The following is a 16,278-nucleotide window of genomic DNA, read 5'->3' as shown; positions in this document are numbered from 1 at the left end:
GCTCATCAGTCGACACCCTACAGCTTCTGCTTCTCTTGGTTTCAAAACGGAGTACAAATCAAGGTGTGGAAGTGAGATGTCAAACAGATTTGGGGTAGGAAGATGCAAACCTAAGATGAAAAATCTGAAAACTGCATGTACTGAATGTGCCTTGTGAACAGTGGGTAACAACCAGAACAAAGAGTACAGAGAGTATCAAGCATTACAGCCTTCAGAGGCCTCTTATATTCAGTCACTTTATCTTGCATTACTTTCTCACACCTTTTGTCTGTTTCACAGCACAAACAATCACACATATTGTATATATAAATGGTCCATCCCAAAACCTTCTCTGCTTACTCAGCACAAAACCAACTATGTACAGCAGCCTCCAATTTATACCCCACATCTTACATCAGACATTTTCACAGTAGAGTCATATACCTATGCATTTTCCGAGTCATGAGAAGGAGATCCACCGTTCATTACTGCTTACTCTTTGTTTTTTTGTTTGTTTATCAGCACCCCATTTCCATCAGACGGAATCAAGATGAGGCCTAGTGAGGAGCAGCAAAATCCTGGCTGGAGGCAAACAGGCAGCAAAAGAAAAGTTAAACAACAGAAAAGAGACGAAGGTGGGGAGGAGGTGGGGAATAAAGGAACGCAGCAGAGGAGAGGGGGAGAGTTTGAAGAAAAGGCAATGGGCAGTGAGAGGTCTCTTGAGGAAAAGCAACTTTCATTCAACACAGGATTTTTAAGGCTTGTTTGTTTTCCTTCTCATCTTCAGGGATTTTTGAATAGCTGACTGTGTTCTATTCCAAGATAAAGAAATGTAGCTGGATGACACATCTTTTACAAAAAGGACAGCATGCTTAGCTCAACTTAAGGCAGAATAAAGTTCCCTTGTTCATTGACTAAATAATTTGTGTCCCATATGATGGATAGTATGTTATCAAACCCAGCCTTTTTCTATTTTGCTTTTTGGAAACAAAAAGTCATAAGTTGAAATACACATCTCAAAGCACTTAAGTTGGACGCTGTTGTGTTCTAATAACAATACAGCTTTTTTAATGGCGACATGTTTTATTTGAATGGCAACTCATAACATTGAAAACCAAATGAATAAAAAAAAACACTGAATAAAGCATCAATACAACAGTAGAATATATAAAATATCATATATAAATATTATATAACATCTAGACAGGTATAAACAGTTAGGTTTCTTCTTCCTACTTTTCCGGATCCTTTCCGTTTTGATCCAGACACCCAACATAATCCAATCAGCTTTTCCACGCACATCTCCACACAGCCCAATAAGATTTGAGAGGTGTGCACGTCACGGCCTCTGCGAGCCTCTGTGGCCTACAGTTAACCATAATTCCCATATTTGCTTATCGTGTCGATGTTAACATGTATTGACAGAGACGTATAATTCCACCTTTAGAGGTACAGTAGACTAAATCCATAACAAAGCACAATAAAAAGTCATTAACCTGCTACGGTGAAGATTCAGTTGGTCATATTAGAGGTTAGAAGCAAATGAGCTATATGGGCATACATAGTTGGCATGACAATGGAAATGATGAAAAGCAAAGAAAAAAGCCAGTCGATGGCTATTAACCAGCTTTCTTACAGGGTAGTGGTGAAAAGCTTCAGGCCAACTGTGGACAGTACTCCGACCGTCTGGGCACATACCATGCTGTTTTGGGTTTGTTTATTTTAAATTTTGATATACTTAATTGGTCCCCATAGGATAATTGCCAAGGCACTATTACTGCCCCACAGTTTGGATCTGCTAAACCGTCTAGAAAAATCCTAAACAATATACAAAGTGGTAAATATTAGTATTTACATAGGCTTAGCAATTTCCATTGTGTACAGTTTTATCAGGGCTTTTTCAGTGAAAATTAAGCTGTCTCCAGTGGCAGTAATAAAGAATGAGGAATGAACCCATACAGTAAAAGCTGCTGGCCATAAAACGACCAACCCCCAGTTACTTGACACTGTCATTTGATCTGTTGCTAATAGAAAACTTTTTACAAGTGCATATTTAACAAGCATCAGAGGTTTGATAGTCTGAAAATAACTCCCCAGTTTGAGATCCTGATTAACTATACATGTTCTTTTTTTTGTTTTCAAACCACGTGTGAATGAGGTGTGAGGTTTGTGAAACACAGCAGAATGAACAAGGACATGAGGATGTTGGAGTTTTGCCACAATGTCCAACCATGTAAGACCTTGAGTGACATCTAAAGAAGGTTATTAAGCATGATCTGTGTTTGCAGCATTTATTGCAGATTTGTTCTCTTATAAAGCTGGGAATCAAGTTAAATTCCTGCTGTAAAAGTCCCAGACTTTTGCTCACACTCATGGGATTAACAAGCTATTTCTAGACAATTCCGAGGTTGGATGATATTTTAGTGGACTGTTGCGGACTCAGGCACTTTGGCAGAGTACGCATTGCAGAACTTGAACCCCATTTCCTCTCAAGCTGTGATCAAAGCAAGGCATTTGCTTGTTGACAAGCTAATTAGTACAAAGTATGAGTGTCACACCAGGATCCTGCTACTAGCTGCATGTAGCCTTAAAGAGATTGGATGGTCTTGGCTGGTTTCACTTCCACTTTGATGGGTTGTGTTTGAATCATGCCAAAGCAGGTAATGATACTACCCTGGCAGTCATACTGCACGCAGCTGGGAATGTTCCCTCAAGTCTCCACATTGCCAAAGATGGAAATTCAGGACATTTAAGTTCTTAATTTTAGAAGTCTAACAGTATACAGTCTTACATTTAATTTGCAGCATGTCAAACAGTGGCAAGTCTGCATGATATATCATTTTATGTATCAGTATACAACCTAACGAAAGCCAAGTACAGCTTGTCTTTACGGAAATGACTAGACAAAAACTGAAGCATTAATTATGACAAAGATCAATGTATATGGACAGTATCAATATAACTCTAGCTGAATAGCCTAGATACATAAGTAATGGTTGACCTTTCTTGCATTCTGCTTGATATTTAACAAGCTTCAAAAGGTTTAGAAATCAATTGCCTTATCTATAAGTGCCTTGTTGTGGCTGGGATCCACTGCAGCCAAGCGCCTCTGAGTTTTAATTCTGTTTTCATAGCGGCCAACACTTGACAGAGTGCTTTCATTAGGGAGAAGAGGTCAGAAGGGAGCTTGCAGTGCCAGTTTGGTATGTGGTTTGCAATAAGAAAGGGCATGGTAGTTGTTGAATGTGCTTTACAATGTGGCATTCCAAGATAACTGGACCGGGCTGCTGCTGATTGTCAGAAAGTTAGACTCAGTAAGAAAGTATTTAAAGTCCTGGAGCACATACAACATGTGGGAAGCAGAGGCATCACAGGTGATGTGATGATGACTGAGTGTAGCTTATATGAATTTAATATATGGTAGTAATGACAGACTGACACGATGATTAAAGGAAAGAAGGACTGAAACAGATGGACAGAGTGTGAGCATTACTTGCCCTTTTAGCCAATGGAGACAGAGAAAAGAGAACATTCCTGACTCTTTTCCAGAGATAAAATTGCACCACAGAAGAGTGGAAAGGCTTAAAACATGGCACTTTAGAGGGATGAGCTCACTCATTTTTCCCTTGTAGGTATCTGGCTCACATTCAATACTCTCTCACAAGCACAGATTGACACAGACAAGACTCATGACACACAAACTTTACAACGATAAACTTATATATAAATGAAGACAGAGAATTTAGTGGTCATTATGGTTTTTACAAGCAACTGTGAGGAATATCCCACTGCATACATTTTTTCTGTAAAGGATAGAAATATTAGAAGACTTTGAAAAGCAACCCTGAAGCAGTTACAAGTGTAAGTGTTTTATTTAGGTTAATTACTTAGGGTGATGTTCAGGCAATATCTATGACAAACTACAAATTAGCCTAGTCACACCCTAAAGCCTAAAGATTGTCTCTCAGCACTGCAAATTGGGCAGAAATGGCAAAACGTTTTGTCTTTGCTAAACTAGGATTGACAACATCATTTTAAACATAATAAAGATAATGCACATTTAAAGCTGTACTATTTAATTTTGGTCAAATGTTGCTGTCAACACTTCCTTCCTGTGAAGTCAGACTCACAGAACAACATTGACAGCAGTGCAGATTTATTTACTTCTGTGTTTGAGCAAAGCCTGCCTCTCTAACCAACAATTTCTGCTTGGTACAATTGGTACATTTTGGAGCATACTCATTTATTGTAATTTGATAATAATTAATATATGAAGGGCTCTGCAGAGCGTGATTGAGCATAGCAGACACACATAGTAAAACATGGAGAATGTGCCCCACCCGGCCCTCGGTGGGGCAGAGGGGATCCATTTTGATTTGGTGCCAGCACCAAACTCATATTGCAGCTTTAACAATGGATCAACTGACAACTGTTTATACAATAATATCAGGGTTGCTCATGGTAACACCACCAAAATTAGTGCCCAGCTCTGCAGTTTTGAGCAGCAAACATACCACATTAGTTACTAGCAGGTGAAGTTGAGTATTACGAGACAGATATTTTCTACAGGATTTAGTGGAGACCAAAGAAAAGTTACAGTGATTACAAATGAAAGCTAATACTGCTCCATGTTTGAGGAATTATGTGGGAAGATGTTTGCCAAGGTGTTACCCATATAGTTTTTTACAGATATTTACAGTGTGTTCTGGCACCCCATCTGGCTGAAAAATGTATATAATGCACCTTTAAATTTCTAATGAAATGCTACATTTTAAAGATAATTTTTTTGTTATGTCCCATTTAAAAAAAATAAAGAATAGTGTTTTAATATTCAGTTCTTCTTCAACCTAAATATAGACAACAGTATGTGATGGATTACGGTATATTATTGGTATAAGTGCATGAATACAATGTGATTATGTATCATTACCTCTATTGAACCGAAATGCAGTCACTTCAATCATTTTAATTCTAACCACAAAAAAAGAACCTAAGTTGGATTCTCCTAACGAGACATCTGCTTTCGCTGCTTGCTGGTTGATTTTGTTGCTGGGCAAATTAGCTTATTACTACTGCTATTCCCTGACAACTGAGTTAAAACAAATCAATACATAAATCCAATAAAGGCTACATAAGCTCTAAGGTGCTCAGGAAACCTATGTCAGCAACACTTCACCAAAGGTAGGGAGTTTACACAATTTAGTTTAACTACATGGTCTAGTTTTCTGTGTCTGATGCACTGCAGAACTGCAGCGCAATCATCCAGCTCGACTCTTTAACACCAGTTTTACTTAAAAAAGTAAAACTGGTGCCTGCCTGCTGTAATGTCAGCAAATTACCAGTAAGTAGAGATTTGGATGAGTCAGAGGAATAGTGATGGTGTGTGGGTATTATTGTGTGTGTGGTGCTTGCTGTGACAAATTGTTATAGCTGCACTTGAGAAAGCACTTTATTCCAACCACTGGGGGAGAGGACTCAGGGGAGCTGCAAGTTGACTCAGTCTCATCTGAAAAGCTCTGACTAGGGTTTCCCATGAGGGACCCCCCTCCTTCACAAAGCTTCCCTCAGAGCTCCGTAAGCTACGGAGGGTTGCTTGGCCCCGCAGGTGATATCACAGAGGCAGCCCCTGAGAACAAGCTGAAAGTGTGAGGAGGGAGTATGACAGTTCAGAGCAAAATAAATAAATGAAACGACATAATAACAGAGATTTCTTTTCACCTCTTGATTTCTAGGTCGTCTGTTTCTCTCTTTGTCACACACAAGTACACTCACCTGGATACAAATAAAAACAGCATGCATATTCTGTCCAACACAAAAACAGACATAGGATTTCAACTTGCTTGCACTGTCGCATAATTCAACAACTCATCTTTATCCTATACAAATACACAGAACCCTGTGTAATTTATGGCTCGTGAAGAGGAATACAACCACGTGTGGTAAAAACTTGGGCTTCTTTGCCACAGCCCAACCATACAGCCACGAGTGGCCACCAGCTTCAGTACACATAAGCTGTAATTACACTTCATTTTGTAGCCTCGGGTGCTGTCACACATACAGGACACATACACACATACAGTGCCATCAAACTCAGACGGGTTTCAAAGCCTGACGACATGGTCAAGCATACATCTCCGGCTTGAAAATTTTAAAAGCTACAATATTCATAGCTTGAAAACCTACTGCTTTATCTGCAGAAAGAATTGCTTTGTAACTTTGTTATCTTTTAGGCATTTAAATGAAGAATTAAGGAGTGTGCTGAGAAGCAGTTGTATGAGTGCAATTAGTATTTTTTGTGGTCTTCATGTAGGAGCCTTTTCATTCAAACCTTTTGCGGTTTGTTGAATAAATATTACAGTTTAACAGAGCTCAACAGAGGCTACTGATTTAATGCAATCATTCTACTTTGAACATTCAAATAGGAAGAAATAAGAATTCTATTACATTGTTGTTTACATTTAATGTTATGTTTAATAAAGCAATAGTTTGAATTTTGGAGATTTCGATGACAACATCAATATCACTTTTATACATAGAAATACAGCTAAAGTGAAGTGAAACGTTCAGCGAGGAGGAGGGAACCTACCTTGCTCCGACGTCAGTGTGTCACATGATCCGAAACTGAGGGCCAACAGAATCAGGGAGGAGATGAGAAGCCACATGGTTTGACTCCTCCGTAAACACCTCACCGCACCTCAGCCACCAGCTGATGGATGAACAAAAATAAGAAGAGAGTCAAAAAGTCAAATCCTTTCTATGTTCCGTCAGCATGCCACCCAGTCCACTACCTGTGCTTACAGCTGCACAATATGTTTGACTCCTAAATAGACATTGATGTGTATTTATGAGTTTGTCACAGCTGATGTGTTAATTATGTTGTATGACCTAAGCTTTGTTAGTGGCATGCAAATTAACCAGAATGTCTCTCATTAATGAGTGAAACTCTATAAAGTCTGATCATGGCCATTATGGGGTCCATCTGGTTGGCCTTGGACAGGGCGGCTGTGATACATTGAAGTGCACACACAAAGACACACACACGCTCACATACATCTGACCTTATCTAGGAAAAGAAATGCACTTTTTAATGTCGAAAAGAAAAGAAACATACTACTACAAAGTATACTTCACTGGAAGACAACAAAGGTTTGAGCACACATGAAAGTAAACTGAGTTAGAAACAGGCTGGCTGGTCCAAAGTCAAACAGAAAGTGGGGCCAAAAAGCACAAACACATCTGGAGAATATTTTGTTGGAGCTACAGTTATGTTGCACACATGCTTCCACGTGGCCCGACAAGCACACACACACGCACAGATTAAAATGTGTGCCACGTCTAAGTAATGATTACATTCAGTGTCAACTATCGCTTTCCCGTAGCACAACCATTTATACATAAACAGTCTCTCAAGAATGCTGGCCCATTCTGACCCGCACTAACACATCCCAGCTGACCTGTACTTGCCCTCAGCATGTGTGAGGACCCTATAGCTCGGCAGTGTTTATAGGTAGAGCACAGCCCTCCAGGCAAACAGGCGAGCAAACCTGTACTGTCTGCCGGGAGAAATGACCTCCACGCTCACCCCCCTGGGGGTCCATGTGGCAATCCTGCCCTCCTGAAAACAAGGTGTGAATGCCATCTAACCTGACCAGATTGCCTGCAGCATGCAGCTAACAGACAATATAGTTGAGGACAATGTTTCAAAATACGTTCTGAAATAAGACACTGTGATTTATGCATTTAATTTTGGAAGCTGCTGACTCAAGGTATAGTTGCTTTCCCTGTTCTCTCTAAGAGAACATTTTAAACAGCCAAGGTACCAAGAGCAAGATCTTTGTATGGCACACATTATCTGTGTGCACACTTGTTGACTAGATGGGACATTTTTATGTAGCTAAAAACTAAACACCCAGAAAAAATAATTAAAATAAAGTTTTCCTCTGGTGTTTTATGGGTGAAAGGTTAATCAAAGGCTTAGACAACTATGTTGGAGCACTTTAAAGCCACAGCCATTATTATAGGCTTCATGCCACATGATTACAATAATAAGAAGGTTTGCACAGTACATAATACATAATGCACTACAGTCCAGAGGCTGAAGGAAAAGTTACAGCTCATTGCTATTATTATTTGGCCAAAATCCAACAGAATTTAATAGGCTTCTCAATATGTGTTGCTATACACGGTTGTCTCTCTTTCTTTTGCTCACTCTGCACTCCATCTGCAGCTTCACAGCCACCCAGCTGACTACAGCAGATAAAGGCAAGCCAGTGTGGTGTTACAGTAGGCCACTGGACTTGGCTGCAGGGCTGGCCATGAGCCCAGTAAGCAAGGTCTGTGAGGGATCAGGTCAAAGAGTATGAAGGCAATACAGGAAGGAAAACAATGACAGATTGTCTTCCAGCACTCAAAGCTTAAGGACATGTGACCAACATGGACAATTACAACAGCTCTCGTTCTCGTTTCTGTTTGGATGTTTTTTAACATTAGTGTTTCTTCTTTGGAAATACAGAGATGCTCAGTACTGTTATTCTGGTTTCAGGCCCAGACCTTTTCTATATTTTTTTTTCCTGCAGTCATCACTTCCAGTACATTTTATGGCTTAAATACAAGGGCAAATGAGTTCCTGATACTGTCCTACATAACTATGTAGGCAATTTGTGCTCAGTGCTCAGCAATTTCTGTTGTCACACATTTCATCATTATTGCTTTGTGCACATGCCGATGGAACAACAGCCCCAAAACATGTCTGTTTAGTGGAACACATTGGCAGAGTTTAATGAAACATGTCCTCTCCATGGCCTGACAAGATAATTGTTTATTAGCCATCCAGGCAAGGATGATTAAATAGCAGTGAACCAGTAGCCCACTGCTTAAACTTTGGATCAGTTTTAAATGGGAGAATCCTAGGCTAATGTGTCCGTCATGTAATATTTGGGGGTTCATTGCCTTTCCAGCTGTCTCTCCTAACATACTGTAGCAAGAATACTGACAGACAGCTCACTCACAGGGTATGTGCTTCAAATCTAGACTGTGCTGTCACACACACACACACACGCAGTCAAAAGTGGTTTTGTTGCTGGACTGTGAAACCAACCCATGGATCAGTCTGGAGCGTTGCAACCCCAAATCTATCCTCCACAGAAAGTTTTTTAGCTGAGGATGTGTGCAAAGGAGAGTGGAGTATATTTTAACGTGAACGTCATGGAAGGTTTGCATGATATGGCAACCAGTAAACAAATGTATGTTCACTGCAGGAGGCAAAAGGACCACAGATACAGAGATGTACAGTAGTTCAAAGATAGAACACACAGACTGTCTGACAGACAGAGATATTTAAAGCATGCACATAGGCACACACATTTACACTGTACAACTAAGCAGAAGTCAACACTCAATAAAAAACTAACTGTTTATTGTTGTCAGTAGATTTGATTCACACACTTAAAATAAAATTCTATTGTCAGCATGCTGACATGTTAAGAATGACATCATACTGATGCTAGCACACTGATGTGAAGCACATGCCATCAGACACCTTAAAGGAAGTCTTCACTGATTTTGAACTTGTTTTTTTGGTTCTAGTTTGGGTAGTATGTGTACAAGAATACCATTAAACTTCCCTTTGAATTCCCTATATCAAACTATTTCTTTATTTCTATGACTGCGGTTGACATCACTTGGAGGATCATGCCCCAGATGACATCATCTGAACTCCTAGTTATGAAAAACTCCTCCAGGTTGATGTCATGTGGAGGAGATTTTCAACTAGAAAAAAACAAATATTTTAATATAGGGAAGTCAGAGGGAAGTTTAAAAGCACTGATACATTACTTAATACATAATACACAATACATACGTTACATAATACATAATACATCAAACTAAAGACATTGAAAATTGGTGAAGCTGCCATTTAAGAAAAACAATTTAAGAACTGACTTTCACTGCAATCAATGAAATCCTTTTAGTCAAAGCCAGAATTGTGAACCTGGTAGTCACACTGTAGGAGAAGTCTTCTTCTGGTTATAAAGATGCTAGTAAAAAAATATTGGTCCTTTCACTTAAAACGAAAATGTGAAGCACTAGGGAACACAAATGACCACAAAATTACAAAATAATGCACAAACTAGTTGCTCCAGTCTGGATCAAGAGGCAGACAAGCAAAAAGACAGACAGGCCAACACTGCCATCCATGGTGCAATATACATACAGGGTGACCCCTGCAAAAATAAATGGATGCTGAAATCAATCAATATGCTGTCATCTTTTTACAGTTGTTTCTTGCTAGATACTATTTGATGTAAAGAAAAGTATTTCTGGCAAATGTTTTTTGATAGTCAGAAAGTTGTGTTTACTGTAACTGTAACTTGTGGTCATGAATGTAGTAACCTGTACACGTTCCATCTTGGCTCCTAAAACTTCAGATGTGCTTCAGGCCAAATGTGAGTGCTTTGTAGGATTGCTGTAACGGAGTGGATAAAAGTAAGTAAAGATGCCCTAAGGTGGACATTCCAGATACCCACTGACCAGGAGCAATAGAAACATGCAAAGTAATCATGGGAACATTTCATCCCTGTATGAAATTCAAGAGAGACTGAGACAAGTTTTCACTAGTCTTACATTCTGGGCACTGTTCAAGGCCCTTACTTGAATGCGAATAAGAAACAGGTCAGCACAGTTGCAGATTGTGAACAAAACTAGGTAGTGTTTAATACAACCCACCCTCCCCACACATCTGCTCAAAGCTTCCATGGAAACTTAGTCCACTTACATAAAGTAACAGTTAGTAAAGCGAGGTCAACTATGATGACGTGAACTACAGTAGTTGGCCCCGAGCCCATTTTATGCACGGCTGAGTCAGTCTTTAGATGACCTGCTGCTTTTCTTTAGCTTGACTCAACACATCCGATAGCCCAGTGTTCACTTCACTGCTGAACTGCAAAATCAAAGAGTCAAGTGGATGATACCATTTGCTTCAGGCCTACAGCACAGGCTGAAACTGGAAAATAGAGTGTGAAACAGTGCACAGCCCACAGCGAAGAAGCCTGCTGCAGGTAAAGTGAGCAACACTTAATGTGCAGTTAAATTCAAGGACAGCGATTTATATCCTTTATAGGGCTCTATTCTCCGGGGTGTGAGGAGGGACTGGGACCTCTTACTGCAGGGGGGGAAGTGTCCCTGGAGATGTTACAGCATACAGGGACTTCCAAGTTTCTCCAATACCATATTTTCATTGCAATTCAAGAAGAAGATCTCATTTGTTTACTTCAGCTGAAACTAACCTCTGATCAGTGAAATCAGTTTTGTATTCTCTTAGGTGGCAGCTCTCTGGTGAGTCAAATGTAACATGCAAAATTGAGCCACTCATTTTGTAAAAACTCAGAGAGAGAGAGAGAGAAAGAAAGCTTCCAAGAACTCCTAAGGGCTTTTGGGTGTGTGAGGGGTGCACAGACAGGATGCAAAAAATCAGCAAACATAGTATGGGTGAGTAATGAGGAAAGCAGATGTGTCTGTAGCATTTAAGTTTCCTTCCCCAACCCTGCACTCACTTTCCCTTCCCAAGTCGAGGAGAGAATATTTTAGTATTTCAAACACTCATCTCAGATCAGTGCAGTGCTAAGCTCAAACATTACTCTGTTTGACTGATACCCAAAACCCAGTGCTGCTTGGAGGCATTTCCATGCCACTGGGGTTGGATGCAAGCCATACAGATTTACAGAAACAAGGTCTGGCTAGACAAGAAGGGCACATCAGCATCACTTGCCAACTGGTTGTGGTTGCAACGTTTCTTGCAAAATCCAATAAGCAAATACAAGAATTGACCACATATAAGGGCTAATAAACATATTAATGGCCCCCACTAGCAGATAGTGACATCATGATACTTGTGATTTATCGTATCTTATCTCATAAAGATCACAATTGTATTCTGTTATTACTGTGATCTTCCCATCGTGTATATAGTGCCCAATTGTGCAATCATAAAGTTTTAGGGGCATTTGTTTGGTCATATTTTCGATGACAGTTCCCCCACATTCCTACAGGACAGTCTTCGCTTTGAGGAGCAGCTTCAGTCTGTTGCAACTTTACATTTCTGCAAAACTTGTACCGTTAACTTTCCCTACAAAACACACTGTAAATTACTTGTAGCCTATAACGTTTCGATCATCGCCATCGCGTCCGTAAAAGTCCATAAAAGTCATACCTTTAACTATTGGTAAATCCACAAATATGCGACAACATTAATCCGTCAATAAATCCGTGCAAGTATCCAGGGACCAGGTTGGAAATCTTGTGGGGCGACGTAAAAGGCAATTCAAATTAAATCCAGCCTTGCTTGTATCCCTCCTCTGCTTTTCTTTCCTGACGCTTTTTTCCAAAGAGGAAAGAAGAAAGAAAAAAGTTGTTGCAAGATTATCCGTGTCTAACTTTTCTCCTCCCCTCTCTCTCCCGCCGGCACAATGTAAAACCTAAATCTCTCTCTTATTCTCTCCCACTGTCTTTCCTTCCTCTCTCGCCCTCCCTTTACTTTTTGTCTCTTGGTTTCATGTTACTTTTTCCTCTCCGTCCCTTACTCTTCCTCCTGCCTATCTGTCTTCTGTCTGGCCAACCCCCCCACCTCTCTCTCTCTCTCTCTCTCTTAGGGAGATCCCTCAGTGGAACATGTGACTTCACCTTGTCCATAATTCTGGAAGATGATCTGGGGGCATCTCTGTAATAACTCCACCAGACTCGTCCAGGCCTTTAATGTACCCTCCCTTTACCCCCTACTGCCCACCATCAACCATTCCCCCAACCCCCCTTCACCTCCTCCCCTCTCCCTCCCTCACTGCTGGCTTACTGGAGGGTGAGGAAAACGTACTTCCATTCTGTCTAGCTCAAAGTAGTGTATTAAGATAGGAAATTCAGATTATGGTGGCCCGACTGATGCATTATTGAGAAGAATGTATTCCATTAAAATTAATGAACTCATGATTGACAGCTAGTATTTCAGCTTCTGTATAGTTTTATCCCTGTGTTTTATAGCATCCAAGTGGCATTGGTTTCAGCCCCTGACAGTTCACAAACACTTGTCTAAATAGCCACATAAATTCCACCTTTATTGTCAGTAAGTAAATAGTTGAAGATATGAATTCATCTCTTTGGTGTATGGTTTATGTCCTATATTAAGATTAGGAGGTCAACTCCTCTACCAAGCCATCATCTAGCACATTATTTTTAGCTCTAAACTTAAGTTTTTACAAACAGGTATAAACAGTGTAAACAGATATCAGGCTCAACAATAACTTGCTGAATTCCAGGAAAGCATTTTTGACTTATTGAATCAAAGTTGGAGTTTGAAGAGAACAGAAGTTGTGCTCCATGACTGACTTCAGCAGCTGGCTATTACTTTAACTATACTGTGACCAAGATGTGCTATGGTGAACTAAAAATATTTTCATGTAAACAAGTTAATTTGGCTACAGCCACGTTTGTGGGTGCATATGACTTTATTTCACAGTGCGAACAAATCGTCTTTCCATAACATTATTGTGAGGCATCGTGAGGACATTTGCACTGGTCCTCAAAGCTTAAAAGACTTTTTTTTTTTTTGCGTTAACTTAACGACTACAACCAAATGTTATATCACCTCATGTCATTTCCACCTGGGCCAGCAAGTGGCACCTAAAACAGGGACTGGTAATACAAAAAACATACAATAAACAATGCAGAGCTTGCTTACCATTTTGACACCACTGTAAAAGCTGTTAATGTAACTAGAGGCCTTGTCAGCCCTTTGGTGTCTTCTTATGTACCGTTTATTATACAACTCACTGACGACCCAGCATTGGCCAGTTAGTGACCATCAGCTTGGTGTGTCCTAAGTATTAAGGTTACAGTGGATTTAGTTTAGGCGTAGGGAAAGGCTTTTGTCGACATGGTTAAAATAGGATGAAGAAGAGAAAGGCAATGGTTTCATTTGCAGTGAATGAAAAGAAATCTTGTCTTTTCAGAGAAATTTACATTTCTATGCAACTTAACTGCCAACAACATTATGTTTCTGCAGAGAAAGTAATCAGCGGATGATTAGGTTCTGTTGTAATGTAGTTTTTAAATGAAGTGCTACAGTTAAAAAATAAAGCACAGGAGTAATTGACTTGAGAGTGTGGTTAGGATTTAGCAGAAAGCACTTTCATTAAGGTTCGAAAGGTTTATTTGTAAAAGCAAATAATCACGATGACTCATGGGGTGTGATTAAGAGTGTTAATTCTATTTATTTTCTATAAAGCCTGGCCATGGTCTTTCCCTAACATTAACCAAGTGCTTGGAGTACCTAAACTTAACCACACCACTACTAGGATACTACTAGAGGATCCTATGAATGTTGGCGACTATCGGACTTTCCTAGTGCAGGTCAGAGTTTTCTGGTCTGCTAAATGGATTAATGACCTTAAATGCAGTACACACATTCATGATTACAATATAATATATCGGGGTAAATGTGTTGATTGCCGGATGTTCCCTTAAGCATAAGGTTCAGATTTTTGGCTTTAAGTGAAATGTATTGACAATGATTGGATGAACTGCCTTGAAATTAGGTTGAGATGTCCATGTCCCCCTCAGGATGACTTAAAGCTGCCTGTGCTTCTTCAGATGTGCTCTTAAGATGGTTAAATAGCTTTGGAAACTTGGAAAGTCGACTGTAACCTGTTTACTTGAGTCCATGTAAACACACCACGAGAGATTTACACTCACTTCACACTCTAACTGGCCAGGTGTGTGGAGGCAGGAAAGGGCTATTTCTGGCCCTTTTTATGTGAACAACCAGGTGCATAAAGGAGAGAATTTCTGAAAATGTCCACTTTTAGTTGCTGTCTCAATGACAACTGGCTTTTCACTCTGCCAAGTGTGGCAATTCAGAACTATAAACACTTCATTTCTAACATGGTTCAACAACATATCATAAGAACCGCTTAACTTTCCTAACGTGGCTCTTAACATTTCACCTATCATTACCGTCAAGTTAACATTTCAGGGCTAAAAATTCAATTTGACTATGCCTTTGTAGCGTAAAGGTTAAATTACTGGATGTAGGATCAAAGGATAAGATGCATTATCTCCTCTTGAATGCATTTTGTGAAGACGTGGTATGAGAAACTAAATAAATGCCATTAAAACATTCAGGTCAGAAGCACTGCACAAGAAAATGTCTTGACAAAAAGCACTTTTCTCAGGTACACTTTTTATTTGTGGATTTATTAACACTTTTATAATCGACTTTTACAGTAGCTATATATTCAGTTTGTCATCATCAATAAACGTCATTGATTTCTGAAGCAGAAATAAATCTGTTGTCTGCTTTAAACGATCTGTTCGAAACTTGCCAATGCAGGGGAAAATTGCATATAATTACTAGACCTTTCCTTCAAAGGTGCTCCAAGTGTTTTGTGTGTGAGTGAGAGAGAACGAGAGAAAGCACTGACAAGAAAGATGCAATTACTTTGAAGGTCTCTGTATTATACATGAAAGGATGGTGTTTCAGAGGCCTCCCGAGAGCTACATACGGGTAACAGATTTGTCTTCTCTTCCAATTCTTCACAGCTCTTGTATGCATACAAGGAAATCAGGCCACGCAGCAGCATGCAACTACAGTTTCAATGAGAATTGATGTAAATGCTCCGGTTCACATGCATATGAGCCATTCATATTGCCTGGTGGGACGAAATTGGGATGACAGCCCTGAGAAAGATGGTCATAAATGCTTTATCGTAAAATAAGGGACCCATAAAAAACAATAAAACAAAATAAAAGATTGCCATGAAAGATCAAAGACTGAGATATCAGCCTAAAATTCAAATCCTCAGGGGAGAAACGGGTTGCGACGAAATTGGCCGAATCTCAAATAACTGTGGTGCTTTTGTTAGACAAACAGAGAGGGAGAAAAAAACTTCTGAACACTGCCAGTTTAGACGGGTCCAAGTTTTACAGGCTTGGTGTGTGAGTGTTTCTATATTGTGCATGCTGTATGTTTGTGTTCGTGTTTGGTATCCATTACAATCAAACATACTCCGCGTGGTGGGTGGGTTTGGCTGAGTTCCAGGTCCTGGCATCTCTGAAAAGGAGGATCAATGAGCTAGTCAACCAGCATCATATGGTGGTCTGAAAATGTTCCATGATTTACGAGAGGTGAGCCCTTGCTCTAACCAGCGTCATTTTGTCAGCAGTCAAAGTTTCGCCTCACCTTCTGCTCAACTTTAAGTTTAACACATTTTTTAATGCACCTGTTTCATATTTGTTAAACAGGACACCACTTTT

General features: G+C 39.9%; 1 protein-coding gene across 20 annotated transcripts in view; it reads right to left on the bottom strand.

Moving 5' to 3' along the window:
* The window catches only part of col16a1 (collagen, type XVI, alpha 1), a 63,014-nt gene extending 50,463 nt beyond the window's left edge, over nucleotides 1-12,551 (bottom strand). For 17 of the 20 annotated variants that reach the window (XM_067505360.1, XM_067505371.1, XM_067505405.1 and 14 more), the window contains exons 1-2: nucleotides 12,188-12,550; nucleotides 6,566-6,685 (exon numbers count right to left, since the gene is read on the bottom strand). In XM_067505360.1, coding sequence (XP_067361461.1) covers nucleotides 6,566-6,641 — 76 coding nt within the window. In that variant the 5' untranslated portion in view covers nucleotides 6,642-6,685; nucleotides 12,188-12,550. Of the gene's footprint in view, nucleotides 1-6,565; nucleotides 6,686-12,187 lie in introns of all 20 variants that reach the window. The other 3 variants (XM_067505488.1, XM_067505513.1, XM_067505520.1) reach the window with 1 other exon arrangement.
* Nucleotides 12,552-16,278: the final 3,727 nt, after the last annotated feature.

The sequence above is a fragment of the Channa argus genome, chromosome 1, assembly GCF_033026475.1.
Source record: "Channa argus isolate prfri chromosome 1, Channa argus male v1.0, whole genome shotgun sequence".
Lineage (NCBI taxonomy): Eukaryota > Metazoa > Chordata > Actinopteri > Anabantiformes > Channidae > Channa > Channa argus.
The sequence above is the reverse complement of the archived record's forward strand: the minus strand, read 5'-3'. Positions and strand labels throughout refer to the sequence as shown.